Below are 15402 nucleotides of genomic sequence, written 5' to 3' on the forward strand. Positions count from 1 at the left end.
CTGAGGTAGCGAAGAAGTGAGGATTTTCCATACGACCATTTCACGAGTGTACCGTGAATATCAGGAGTCCGCTAGAACATCAAATCTCCGACATCACTGCGGCCGGAAAAAGATCCTCCAAGAAAGGAACCAACGAGGATTGAAGAGAATCGTTCACCGTGACAGAAGTGCAACCCTTCCACAAATTTCTGCAGATTTCAGTGCTGGGCCATCAACAAGTGTCAGCGTGCGAACCATTCAACGACACATCATCGATATGGGCTTTCGGACCAGAAAGACCACTCGTATACTCTTGATGACAGCACGAAACAAAGCTTTAAGGCTCGACTGGGCCCGTCAACACCGGCAATGGAGTGTTGATGAGAGAAAAATGTTGCCTGGACGAATGAGTCTCTTTTCAAATGGCATCGAACGTGTACGGGTATGGACACAACCTCATGAATCCGTGGACCCTGCATGTCAGCAGGGGACTGTTCAAGCTGGTGAAGGCTCTTGTAATGGTGTGTGGCCTGTGCAGTTGGAGTGATATGGGACCCCTAATTCGTTTAGATACGATTCTGACAGGTGACACTTGAGTAAGCATCCTGTCTGATCACATGCATCCACTCATGTCCATTGTGCATTCCGATGGTCTTGGGCAATTTCAGCAGGACAATGCGACGCCTCATTCTTCCATAATTGCTACAGTGTGGCTTCAGGAACACTCTTCTGAGTTTAAACACTTCCGCTGGCCACCAAACTCCCTAGACATGAACATCATTGAGCATATCTGGGATCCCTTGCAACTTGCTGTTCAGAAAAGATCTCCACCCCTCGTACTCTTACGTATTTATGGGCAGCCCTGAAGGATTCATGGTGTCAGTTATCTCCAGCACTACTTCGGACAGTAGTAGTGTCCATGCCATGTCGTGTTGCGGCACTTCTACATGCTCGCGGGGGCCCTACACGATATTAGACAGTTGTTCAAAAAAAAAAAATGGTTCATATGGCTCTGAGCACTATGGGACTTAACATCTGAGGTCATCAGTCCCCTAGAACTTAGAACTACTTAAACCTAACTAACCTAAGGACAGCACACACATCCATGCCCGAGGCAGGATTCGAACCTGCGACCGTAGCAGTCGCGCGGTTCCGGACTGAAGTGCCTAGAACGGCATGGCCACCGCGGCCGGCTTAGGCAGGTGTATCAATTTCTTTGGCTCTTTAGTGGGTTTTGCAAGAGGATTAAGATAGGGTAGGATAGCGGACCACTAGACGTGTGATAGGGTGCCTGACAGTTCGTCAAAGTAGAAACTTAGGCGTGCTGCCATGGGAAGACAGCTGTTGTCTTGGAAGACGGGAGTGTCCAGAGCATACTCATTATGAACATGAAGAAGAAGAAAGGTCACTGCTTTGTCGCCGATAACGTTAAAATAAAAATCCTGGTTCATATTCATATTGACTTAAATGAGTGAGCACACATCATGGCACGAAAAACATCCCGAACACATCACTACACCCAGACACTACGAGTCACACGCGTGGGTGAGCAGTCGGTGCACTCGCTGGCTTGCCTAACAGGCAGCATCGCGACTCGTCGGACCACGCTACACGTCTCGAGTTAGCTACAGCCCAGTTCGTGTTGTTCGTACCACTGAAGCCGCAGCGCAGCTGTGAGTAATGCCCTTTGGCGTCGAATGGGACTCCAGATGTTCATTGCATACAGTACCCTGGACTGCGTTCGCTCGAAAACTGGTTGAGACTGTCCTTTATTCATTGTCAGCTGCAATTCCTGTGGAGTCTAAATCTAATTGACATAGGCAATCCGGAACCGCGGGACTGCCACGGTCGCAGGTTCGAATCCTGCCTCGGGCATGGGTGTGTGTGATGTCCTTAGGTTAGTTAGGTTTAAGTAGTTCTAAGTTCTAGGGGACTTATGACCTAAGATGTTGAGTCCCATAGTACTCAGAGCCATTTGAACCATTTTTTTGACATAGGCAAGGTGTGACTCCCGCTCGAAAACTGGTTGAGACTGTCCTTTATTCATTGTCAGCTGCAATTCCTGTGGAGTCTGATCTAATTCACATAGGCAAGGTGTGACTCTAGTCTGGGGTCACTGTCAGAATCATTTTAAGACCACTGGTTCTGCGCCGTGTTACACGGTTGCGAGAAATACATCATTCCTTGTAGACGCGTTGAACACAGCACGCTGATACACCAAAAAATTGACCAACTTCATTCACGGTATGGTTATGAGTACTGGGTGATCAAAAACTCAGTATAAATTTGAAAACTGAATAAATCACGGAATAATGTAGATAGAGAGGTACAAATTGACACACATGCTTGGACTGACATGGGTTTTTATTAGAACCAAAAAAAATACAAACGTTAAAAAAATGTCCGACAGATGACGCTTCAGCGTAACAAAGTAAGACAAAGCAAAGATGATGTTCTTTACAGGAAATGCTCAATATGTCCACCATAATTCCTCAACAATAGCTGTAGTCGAGGAATAATGTTGTGAAGAGCACTGTAAAGCATGTCCGGAGTTACGGCGAGGCATTGGCGTTGGATGTTGTCTTTCAGTATCCCTAGAGCTGTCGGGCGATCGCGATACACTTGCGACTTCAGGTAACCCCAAAGCCAATAATCGCACGGACTGAGGACTGGGAGGCAAAGCATGACGAAAGTGTCGGCTGAGCACACGATCATCACCAAACGACGCGCGCAAGAGATCTTTCACGCGTCTAGCAATATGGGGTGTTTTTTTGGTTATAATAAAACCCCATGTCATTCCAAGCATGTGTGTCAATTTTTACCTCTCTCTCTACATTATTCCGTGGTTTATTAAGTTTTCATATTTATACTGACTTTTTGATCACCCGGTATATAAAAACACGTCAACATCTTTTTTGCTTTTGTTACATGTCCATGTCGACTCGTCTTTTTGTTCTTATCCCGTGCAACAGATTGGCACATTCTCACATTTCACTGCCGTGACTTAGGTCAGCGGTAGAAGGCCATACGACCGCCGTGTACCAGTTCTACACAATTTATAACCCACCAAAGCAAGCTCCTTGCACTTTTAATGGGGTGACTGATATTTAGTCTGTGAGGTTAGTTTATGATGAGGGTCAGCCTCGCTTTAATACGTGAGGCAGTGTTGAAGTGACAGAACTGTGGAACTGCCAGTGGCTACAGCACGTCCAGCTCTCCCAAATCCAAAGTGTGCTCTTTTAAGGAGGCAAAAAACATTTTGTCTGGCGAGCGTCTTCATTGTCGGGTATGTTCAAATTGCGGATGTGTGTTGTTGTGTGCAGGTGGTGGACTCCCGGCGCGTGGCGAGCGCGTCCGGCGGCGTGGAGCAGCGGCGGCACCAGCAGGTGGAGGTGTTCCAGGAGCGCGGCCCGGGCGGCAGCCGTCTGCACGTGGTGCGCGCCAGCAGGCTCTCCACCTCTTCCTCCTCCTCCACCACCACCTCCGGCACCGCAGCCGCCTGGCGAAAGGCGCCCGCCTTCGATAACCTGCAGGTCAGCCATCTAGGACTCAACTATCACTAGACTCGATACTCGGCTCCGTATGCGTCAAGTGCACTTGGAAGAAATTGCCATTACCTCAACCAATAACTACAAGACCTTACAGGTGATCTGCAAAATAATATTAACACCTATACATACACGTGACAAAAAAAAACTACGCATCACGAAGGAGTTATCCGAATGGGACGGAAACCAGCAGACGTGGTGTGTATATACAGACAAAAAAATGATTACAGTTTCATAAAATTTGGATGATTTATTCAAGAGAAAGAGCTTCATAAATTGAGCTAGCCAATAACCCACCTCTGGCACTTACGAGAGCAGATCAAAAATCGTTCAAATGGCTTCTCACCAATTTTTTCTCCTGCACTTAAGAAGTGATTGTTAAATACATTGGCTACCTGTGTACTGTTGGTTAAGATGGTTTCATTCTCTTTAACAAATGGTTCAAATGGCTCTGAGCACTATGCGACTTAACTTCTGAGGTCATCAGTCGCCTAGAACTTAGAACTAATTAAACCTAACTAACCTAAGGACATCACACACATCCATTCCCGAGGCAGGATTCGAACCTGCGACCGTAGCGGTCGCTCGGCTCCATACAGTAGCACCTATAACCGCACGTTCACTCCGGCCGGCTACGAGAGCAGTTACTTGGCTTGGCATTGATTGATAGAGTTGTTGGGTAACCCCGTAAAGGATATCGTGGCAAACGCTGTTCAGTTGGTGCATTAGATCGTCAAAATAGCGAACTGGTTGGAGAGTCCTGCCAATAATACTCCAAACGCTCTCAATTTGGGAAAGATGCGGAGACCTTGCTGGCCAAAGTAGGGTTTGTCAAGCACGGAGATAAGTAGTAGAAACTCTCACCGTGTGCGGCGGGCATTATCTTGCTGATATGTAAGCCCAGGGTGGCTTGCCGTGAAGGGCAACAAAACGGGGCGTACCGCTATGCTGTAACGGTGCCGCGGATGACAACCAAAAGGTTCCTCGTCAATAACATTCTTCTGAGTTTGAGGCCGCATTGTTATCTGTCTTGTCTGCCAGCTGTGACAGCTTTGCGGAAGGACAGCTCTCGCAGAGCAACAGGCGCGCGGTTGGCCACAGCGGTGGAGGGTACACAGAGCGCTGACGCGGGCTAGTCGTTACTAGGCAGTTAGTAAACAACGCTAAGCTGTAGTCGCCGCTCAGTCTCGTATTCGCCGATTTCTACCAATGGCAAGAAGTAATGGAAACTCCAATGGAAAACGTCCATTTCCGCCAATGACAACACGTAATGGAAAGACCAATAAAATGATCTCCAAATACCCCTCCTCCTCACCCTCACATCCAATGACTGCACTCCTCCATAATATATAAGTATCCAAGTAGTGCTCATTCAGCAGTTAGCAGTACGCCCTGAGGAAGGCGCCTTGTAACAGTCGCCAAAACGTAAGGAATTTTACAGATGACAATGCGGCCTCAAATCCAGAAGATTTTATTAACTGTGACAACGGCCGCGGAAGCCTACGTTTACATAAAAGGGTCCTTCTATGAAAATAAAAGGCACCCCAGACAATCACTCTTGATTCGGGCCGTATGGCGGATGACATTCAAGTTGGTAACCCACAGCTGTCCGGAGCGTCTCCAGAAACGTTTACGCTGATCATCGGAGCTCATTTCAAAGCGCCGCCCGTAGTGGCCGAGCGGTTCTAGGCGCTACAGTCTGGAACCGCGCGACCGCTACGGTCTCAGGTTCTAATCCTGCCTCGGGCATGGATGTGTGTGATGTGCTTAGGTTAGTTAGGTTTAAGTAGTTCTAGGTTCTAGGGGACTGATGACCTCAGAAGTTAAGTCCCATAGTGCTCAGAGCCATTTCATTTCATTTCAAAGTGGGATTCGTCGTTGAAGACAATTCTGTTTCAATCAATGAGATTCCATACCGAAAACTTGTCTGGAGATGCCCCGGACAGCAGTGGGTTACCAACCTGATTGTCGCCCGCCATACGGTCCGACAACCAGTGCTAATGATGGGGTGCCACTTTTTTGTTCTCATCCGCGGCACCCAAACAACACGGCCTTACGTCGACGATATTCTACGCCCGGTTTTGTTGCCCTTCATGGCAAGCCACTCTGGTCTTCCATTTAAGCGAAGTAATGGCCGCCCGCACACGGCTAGATTTTCTACCGCTTATTTTCGTGTTTGGCAAACGCTGCCTTGGCCACCAAGTCTTCGGATCTCTTCCCCATTCAGAACGTTTGGAGTATTATGGGCAGGGGCCTTCCAGCCAGCTCGAGATTTTGACGCGCAAATTGGATAGAATTTGGCACAATATTCCTCAGGAGAACATCCAACAACTCTGTCAATCAATGCCATCCCGAAAAGCTACTTGCATAATGGCCAAAGGTGAACCAACGAGTTATTGACTGGCTCAGTTTGTGAAGTTCTTTCTCTGTAATACAGACATCAACTTTTATAAAATAGTAATCATTTGTTTGTCTGTGCATATACGTGATATCTACTGCTTTCCATTCCATTCAGGTAATTCTTTCGTGGTGCGTCGTTTTTTCGTCTTAGTGTGTATATAGACTAGCCTTAAGCATCACCCATCTGACATAAACCGCCTTACAGAAAAAGTTAAGCACCCACAAGGGGGTAGGGTGCGGATTGTAACTTCTCGGGCTCAGAGGGTATATGACACTTTTCAGTCATTACAAAATAGTCAAATTTACAAACAACCTCTTGGTATCAGCATACTTATCAATATGACGTCGCACATTCTCTGGTCTGGATGCGTAACTGTTTGGGATGGGAAGAAGTCGTTGTATCTTCTCCTAAAGCAAACTGACCGACAACTCTTGTGTCTGCTCTTTGACATCCTGATACTGGCAATGGGACGGAGATGAAGTAGGAGCTGGTACCGGTGCATGTTCTGTCGGGGACAGGTCTGTGGAGTCTCTTGACATCACACAGACATGTGCCACGTGTGGACGAGCATTGACCTGATGAAAAAAGGCATGATGATACTGTCGCACGAGAGGTAATACGTGAGAACACAGGATGTCCGTGATGTAACGTTGTGCGGTCAGAGTTCGCTCAGTCACTACCAGCAGTGATCTGAAGTCATACGCGATCGCTTCCCACACCACGATGCCAGGAGTAACACCGCTGTGGCTCTCCAAAGAATGTGGTTTCTCCCCAGGTCGTCTCCATACTCGTCAATGACGGTCGTTGAGGTAGCGCCAAGCGCCATTCATCGCTGAACGCATTGCGACGCCATTCATCAGCAAGTCCCTGCTTCGCGGTCGTGGCATCACCCCAAAATGCACCCATTTGAGTTGAATTGTTAATGAAAGTGGGGCAATAGTTCCCTAGACTGGCTGCTGATATTCTCTGACCAATAGTGCGGGACGACACAGAGTATTGCAGGGAGCACATGACTTGTCCTCAGATGGCAGCCACGGATATGAAGGAGTTTCGACTGATTGGTGCTCAGTGCGGTGGTCTCCAATGTAGCTATCAGACGTGCACGACCAGCACCTTCACGACGTGTATGCCCGCTCTCACATTTCCATGCATGTCACTGTCACGTCCGAATGCCCCACAAACCTCGATATTGCACCTTTTGATCGGATGGCGAGATGGAGACCTACAATTAGACACCATATCACATGCTGTTAACGCCGTTTCACATGAGCACGCAGTATTCCCGTGTCCTTCGCATTTATCACTCAGACGAGTGTTGGTGATACACGGAACGTTATAGTTCAAATGGTTCAAATGGCTCTGAGCACTATGGGACTTAACATCTGAGGTCATCAGTTCCCTAGAACTTAGAACTACTTAAACCTAACTAACCTAAGGACATCACACACATCCATGCCCGAGGCAGGATTCGAACCTAGCGTAGCGGTCGCGCGGTTCCAGACTGAAGCGCCTTTAACCGCGTGGCCACACTGGCCGGCCGAACGTTATAGTAACGAGGAATATGCGCATATATGCATTTCATGTATGGTAGGACTAACGGCAATGCGCATGAGGCGGCACACTTCTACCAAGAAGCATATGATTCAAATGGCTCTGAGCACTATGGGACTTAACATCTGTGGTCATCAGTCCCCTAGAACTTAGAACTACTTGAACCTAACTAACCTAAGGACATCACACACATCCATACCCGAGGCAAGATTCGAACCTGCGACCGTAGCAGCCGCGTGGTTCCGGACTGAAGCGCCTAGAACCGGTCGACCACAGCGGCCGGCAATGAGGTTTCGCACGGTGTTAGTAGGTAGGTAAATCTGGCAACATTTTCTCAGTCTCTTTCGTCTCCATCTACATTCTACCGTCTTTAACGCTCGCGCCAAGCAACAGTCTTTCTTCCTGAATGATGAGGTTACTACTTGCGAAGCAACATGTACATGGCGGAGGTAATGCTCAATTAAACACTTCGTGTTATCGAAATTGAGTCTGCTATTAGTACTGACATATTAGATAACCGCCTCACTTTGTAAACAATCCCAGTCAAAATAGCGCAAGAATACAAGCCAGAGCGACAGCACAGAAATTAATTGTGACGCACTTTCCTCCAATAATGTCAGATCTCTCGAATCTACAAACGTCTTTGGATCAAAAAGTTACAAAGAAGTATACGGCTAACCTGACAGGACTGAAGACAGAGGCTGAAAACCATTTTTAGGTTCCAAGTCTTAGCTTTCATAGCTCAATCTTTCGAAAAAGTGTATGTGGAAGATATTTCCAGTAAAATGAGCACTCATTTCTCTTGAAGTGAGACTGAACTTGAAGAAGAAATAATTCGATTTCAAAATGACATTTCCTTAAAGTCAGTATACAATGAAGATCACTATTGGAAAATAGTGACAGCCAAAACCTACCTTAACACTAGAAGTTGCAATGCATGCTATATAGTTGTTTTGGAACAACTTATATATGTGAGGCAGCGTTTTCAACAATAAACATAATAAAACGTAAGTTTAGAGATAAAGTGACTGATCCTCATCTTTCGCGCTGAGTGGGGTTGACTCTGATTAATTATTCGCCAGATTATAATATACTTGCCAATGATATGTAAAGCCAAGTATCTCACAAATCTTTTTGCACGTTTATGATGACATGTACTTCAGTTTTTATCACATGTGTAATATCTTGAAAATTGAGTAGTAGACCCACAACTTTTGACGGAGAGAAATTTACTTTTTACATATTTTGTGTGATTAAAATTATTAATATTGGCTATGGTGTTGTTTTGTACTTGAACCTTCATGAATTTTTAAGTCGGTAAATCTCTAAATGGACTAAATTGCATGTAACAAATCTCAAGCCTAGAAAGGCTGAGCACCCCTGCTGCCTTAGAGCAACGCCAGAGGGAGTCGTACACGCATGATGGAGCAAAAGCACAGTTTGCTGCTATGGTGAAGCTACATGTAAAGCTCCGATGTGGCGAAAGATAGACTGGGCGAAGAGAATCTGTTCCGTGGCTTCCAAGATCACCTGAACTGAACCCAATGGCTGTCTGTGTTTGGGGCTAACTCTAAGGTGTAGTGTACGCCACTGTGGCTAACACTGTTAGAGAATTGGAGGAGAGACTTGTCAATGCGTGTAAGAAATTTCGAAATGATCCAGATTTGTTTGAAGGAATTCGAAACTCATTGCAGCCTAGTATAAGGACGACACTTTGAAGACATTCCTTATTCAAGAATACAGTCACATTACTGTTGTTGTGTTGGTTCGAAATTCCTACACTTCTACCAATGTTTCTCTATGATTTTTCTTAATGCAATGCAGTGTTGCTAACTTTCCGTACGATCACACGTAATGAAGTCAGTGGCGGTTTACTAAGTCCTTTGTGTTTCTACACTACTGGCCATTAAAATTGCTACACCAAGAAGAACTGCAGATGATAAACGGGTATTCATTGGACAAATATATTATACTACAACTGATATGTGATTACATTTTCACGCAGTTTGGGTGCATAGATCCTGAGAAATCAGTACCCAGAACAACCACCTCTGGCCGTAATAACGGCCTTCGTACGCCTGAGCATTGAGTCAAACAGAGCTTGGATGGTACAGGTGTACAGGTACAGCTGCCCACGCAGCTTCAACACTATACCACAGTTCATCAAGAGTAGTGACTGGCGTATTGTGACGAGCCGGTTGCTCGGCCACCATTGACCAGACATTTTCAATTGGTGAGAGATGTGGAGAATGTGCTGGCCAGGGTAGCAGTCGAACATTTTCTGTATCCAGAAAGGCCCGTACAGGACATGCAACATGCGGTCGTGCATTATCCTGCTGAAATGTAGGGTTTCGCAGGATTCGAAAGCAGGGGAGAGCCACGGGTGGTAACACATCTGAAATGTAACGTCCACTGTTCAAATGGACATCAGTGCGAACAAGAGGTGACCGAGACGCGTAACCAATGGCACCCCATACCATCACGCCGGGTCATACGCCGGTATAGCGATGATGAATACACGCTTCCAATGTGCGTTCATCGCGATGTCACCAAACACGGATGCGACCATCATGATGTTGTAAACAGAACCTGGAATCATCCGAACAAATGACGTTTTGCGATTCGTGCACCCAGGTTCGTCGGTGAGTACATCCTTGCAGGCGCTCCTGTCTGTGATGCAGCGTTAAGGGTAACCGCAGCCGTGGTCTCCGAGCTGATAGTGCATGCTGCTGCAAACGTCGTCGAACTGTTCGTGCAGACGGTTGTTGTCTTGCAAACGTCCCCATCTGGTGATTCGGGGATCGAGGCGTGGCAGCACGATCCGTTACAGCCATGCGGATAAGATGCCTGTCATCTATACTGCTAGTGATACGAGGCCGTTGGGATCCAGCACGGCGTTCCGTATTACCCTCCTGAACCCACCGATTCCATATTCTGCTAACAGTCATTGGATCTCGACCACCGCGAGCAGCAGTGTCGCGATACGATAAACCGCAATCGCGATAGGCTACAATCAGACCTTTATCAAAGTCGAAAATGTGATGGTACGCATTTGTACTCCTTACACGAGGCATCAGAACAACGTTTCACCAGCAACGCCAGTCAACTGCTGTTTGTGTATGAGAAATCTGTTGGAAACTCTCCTCATGTCAGCACGTTGTAGGTGTCGCCACAGGCGCCAATCTTGTGTAAATACCATGAAAAGATAGTCATTTGCATATCACAGCACTTCTCGTCTGTAGCACGTCATCTTCGTGGTGTAGCAATGTTAATGGCCAGTAGTGTAGTATTGTGTACTTTGAGTTGTATGCGTTTACACCATTAACGACGATACATCCTTCGGGTGGTACAATTAAATTAACGGCAACTGGTGTGCTTGCAGCTACCACTGAACCCGCTGGATTCGAGCCCCCAGAAGACCAGGGCCAGCGTCGGTCGCAGTGGTTCCATCGGCGGACGGCGGCCGCCTTCCCGGCCACGCAGCCTCGTCGGCAAGTCGGAGGCGACGGCGGCGGAGGCCATCTCGGAAGAGCATCGCGACCACGACGACGACCTCGAGATCGAGGTAGCGGCTCCGCGGATCGAGGCGTCGACCGCCACGAGCTCCGAAGACGAGGACGGAAGAGGAGGGGGGCACCACGACAGGTCGCCGACGTCGGGCCGCAGACACAGCCACAGCGGCATCGCGCGCAAGAAGAGCTCCTCTACGGAGGACCTGCACTGCGCCACGCCCGACGAAGACGGCCCGGCAGAGGTCGGCAGCAGCAGCGGCGGCTCGGGAGACGACTGGCGGCGGGACGCCAGGGTGCGGCGCTCGCTGCAGTTCCCCGGCAAGGCGGCGCTCGGCTCTCCCCGGCTCGAGCGGCCGGAGCTGCCCGCCTTCAAGTCCGGCTCCGCGCTCAGGGGGCTGGAGGCGCTCGAGAGCGTCTTCCGCAGGGGCGCCACCATCGCCGACTCCGTCAACAGGACGCTGGCGGACGGCGGCGCCGGCGGCGACGACGCGCTGGACGTGGACAGCCTGGCGGGCCACCTCAGGCAAGAGCAGCAGCAGATGGCCAGCTCCGAGGAGGAGGGACTCGGCTCCAAGGCCGCCAGCAAGGCGGCCGGAAAGCGGCATTCTTTCGTGACCGTCGAGAAGCTCAAAGAGGTCAGGGGGCGCCTGCGACGGCTCGGATCTCCGCCCTCCGACGAGGCTTCCGCAGACTCCGCCAGATCCGCGGCCATCGCCGAAGAGCGCGACGACGGCATCGTCACGGAGGAGCCGGACAAGCGCGAAGACTGCGGACCGTCGCCGCGCGTCAGGTCCTTCGTGTACGGTGCGGACGCCGCGGCGAGTGGGGCGCGGAAGACAGTGCCGGGAACCGGCAGTCTCGAATCGAGGACCTCGAACCGCTCCAGCAGCAGCAGCGGGAGCCGCTCCGAGGAATGGTACAACCGGCGGAAGTCCTACGGCTTCGAGCAGGTGCACGAACAAGGCAGGGAGGCGCAGCTTTACGGATCCCCCTTCAGAGACAAGAGTAAGGTCGAATCTTCCACGGACAGTGGCATATGCAGGTCGTCCGAAACAGTCACGCCGTGGGGTCGCCTCGTCGGCTCCAGGACCAAAACTGAAGACAGTCACGCCAAAGCTGGAGCGAGTTCGCACATCCCAGTGATCCCGCTGAGAGCAAGTCACAGCATAGCCATCAACAAAGGCAACATCTCGTTAGAGTCTAGTGATACGCAAAGAAACAGTGTGCTGTCGGAAAGGCAGGACGATGACAGCGCTCACCAGAGAGGACGAACCACTGTCGTCACACTGGGCAGCAAGTGCGAGCAGAGAAATGTTGACTTCAACAACAGGAATTCTGGAGACTCCTCTCTGCACAACGTATCCACCTACGACAACTCAGACGATGAAAAGCCGAATCATCGCCGTTTCACTGAGCCAGTTACCATCACGATTCCAATCACCCGTGACGATTCTGCTGCTCAGAACGACGCGCTTAGCAACGTGGAGCAGAAGAAACAGTTCTATCGCAAGTTATCAGAAAGACCTCTGTCGAGTTCTGAAAGTAACAAACCTTTCGTTGTAAACATAAAAAAGAAAGAACCCAACGACCTGTCTTCACTTATAGACAAGCGCAATTCTTTCAGTTCCGACAGTACTCAGCCACTGCTCGATCCGACCCCCTGGCGCAAAACTGAAAGCTGGAAAAGCACGAAACAAGAAGAAGGCGAGATGAAAAGGCATTCTATCGCAGTCGACCCGAGGTACGTTAAAGGAGGTACGAATCACATAATGTCGTTCAGCCATATGTCTCAAAACGACAACTCAGAGCAAGCCTTTACGAGGATTTCTGCCTCCGAACTGGCAAAGAAGTTTGACAGTCTAAGCGTCTCCAGAAAGGAGCAAAGTCAGTCCACTCTCCAAAACGGAGTAAGACAGTTTTCTACCGGTATAAACGTGTCGTTCGTACAGAACGGTTTCGTGAGGAACGAGGAAGAAGACGAAGAACTTTCTTCCAACCAGATGAACATCAAGAAACAGAAAAAGGTAGAGTTCTGTAAGACAGAAGTGCATTTTGTGGCCGATTCCGGGCGAGTCAATATCGTGGAAACGGATGAAAAACCACCGCCCACCAACATGTTTCGGAGACGAAAGAGGAATAATACAGTGACAGCAAACCTTCAGGCCTCAGACCCCAGTAAGAGCAACCTCCCGCAGGTTCGCTTCGGGGATTCTCCTTATGAGAAGAAGCTACTAGGAGGCAACGACAGTTCCGTCTCAGAGGTCACCCACACGATACATGTCGATATAGCTAACGATGCGAAAGTTGCCACCACGTCCCCAGCTAAAGAAATTTCCCAGTCACACATTCCTGCTAACTTCCAGCACGACGCTGACAAAGAAGATCACATCTTCACGCAGGCCAACGCAACTATATCTGCAATAGTAAAGACTGAAGGTAACGAATCACCTCGTTTTGACAGCGAGAATTCGGATGCCTTCCAGATGCAGGCGTCCACAGATAAGGACAACATGCCCAGGAGCATACTTAAAAACTATAGAAAGCCCCGACCCTTCCTTTTGGGAGAAAACGATGACTTTAAACCGAAGGCTGAGACGGAAGAAGGCAAACAGGAGGAGAAGTGGGGTGTCAGACTTCGTCCTGTTCAGAGCAGTGAACAAGGTTCGACGACGGCAATGTGGAGGTCGCAGGTGTCAGTGAGTACCACCGCCTTTGACGTCCCGCAGCCACAGAGACAGGTCGCTTCGATTTCGAGCGTAGATCACAACTTCCGCGAAAGCGAGAACGAGCTGCAGAGGCAGCTGCGACTGCTGAGACCTGCGCACAAGAAGGCGGACGTCGAAAGCTTCTCCCCGTCCACGCAGGCCGAATCCCGGTCGCGCTCTTCGCCGCCGCTGGCCAGGAGCTTCGGCAGGGAGACCGAAGACAAGGGGATCCAGGTGACTGTAGGACCGGCGGCAACCGACGGGGCGCAGCTGTCTTCGTGGACCGTGGCGGAGCGCATAAGACAGGTGGAGGAGATGAGGAAGGTCTCTGGAGAGGTCAAGGGCTTCTCCACCAGGATCAACTTCGGCGCCGGGGAAGCGACTGTCATCGAGGCTGGGTCGTCAGACGAGCAGCAGACTGCCGGCCAGAAGTCGACGGGGAGCGCCTTCGACAAGACGAGCGTTTCTAAGGCTCCCTGGTCGCCCAGGCAGGAGGCAGAAGGTATGCTCAACAAAGCTGTACAAAACGCATGCTCTCCTTCACCAATAACCACGCTAACTCGCATGACTATACGTAGACTCACAACCTAAAAATAACACGCGACACGCTTAAATAACATTTCACTCAACGTCACAGCATGATTTCGACATTTCGCTCCTTGAATACGATTCTGTAAATATTTTCTTGGTGTATGGCTCCTTCAAGGGTGTAAAACAATATATAAGCCAATGTTTCGCCACTGTTATAGGCAGAAGACTACTTCTGTTGGGTCCCTGTGACTATATATGTGCTACTGGGTCCTATTTCTCTAGGTGACATATGACAGGGGTCGTCTGATCAGTGAATGACAGGAATAAGTACTTTATTGAAGGAACTGCTTGATGTAAAGCTGGAGAAATGAAGGACCAGAATTTAGGACGAGACGTAAGATCTGCAGCGGATAGGCACTTGATGCAGGGAGTGGCAACTGACCCTTAACATAGACAAATGTAATGTATTGCGAATACATAGAAAGAAGGATCCTTTATTGTATGATTATATGATAGCGGAACAAACACTGGTAGCAGTTACTTCTGTAAAATATCTGGGAGTATGCGAACGGAACGATTTGAAGTGGAATGATCATATAAAATTAATTGTTGGTAAGGCGGGTGCCAGGTCGAGATTCATTGGGAGAGACCTTAGAAAATGTAAACCATCAACAAAGGAGGTGGCTTACAAAACACTCGTTCGACCTATACTTGAGTATTGCTCATGGGTGTGGGATCGGTACCAAAGGAGATAGAGAAGATCCAAAGAAGAGCGGCGCGTTTCGTCACAGGGTTATTTGGTAAGCGTGATAGCGTTACGGAGATGTTTAGCAAACTCAAGTGGCAAACTCTGCAAGAGAGGCGCTTTGCATCGCGGTGTAGCTTGCTGTCCAGGTTTCGAGAGGGTGCGTTTCTGGATGAGGTATCGAATATGTTGCTTCCTCCTACTTATACCTCCCGAGGAGATCAAGAATGTAAAATTAGAGAGATTCGAGCGCGCACGGAGGCTTTCCGGCAGTCGCTCTTCCCGCGAACCATACGCGACTGGAACAGGCGACAACCAATGTGCATAACTTTTATCACGCGATGCACTACTTTGCAATACAGCGCACAGCATGAACGACTGTTAGACTGCTATACTGGGCAGCCTGAGTGTTGTTACTGGCGGGTATTCC

The 15402-nt window shown here is 49.1% G+C and overlaps 1 protein-coding gene across 1 annotated transcript in view; it reads left to right on the forward strand.

The window, feature by feature from the left end:
* Positions 1-15402, forward strand: part of LOC126175785 (uncharacterized) — a 635812-nt gene that overhangs the window by 560158 nt on the left and 60252 nt on the right. The window contains exons 4-5 of the mRNA XM_049922802.1: positions 3303-3512; positions 10862-14198. Of these exons, the coding sequence (XP_049778759.1) occupies positions 3303-3512; positions 10862-14198 (3547 nt within the window). The remainder of the gene's footprint in view (positions 1-3302; positions 3513-10861; positions 14199-15402) is intronic.

Source organism: Schistocerca cancellata, chromosome 1, assembly GCF_023864275.1.
Source record: "Schistocerca cancellata isolate TAMUIC-IGC-003103 chromosome 1, iqSchCanc2.1, whole genome shotgun sequence".
Classification (NCBI taxonomy): domain Eukaryota; kingdom Metazoa; phylum Arthropoda; class Insecta; order Orthoptera; family Acrididae; genus Schistocerca; species Schistocerca cancellata.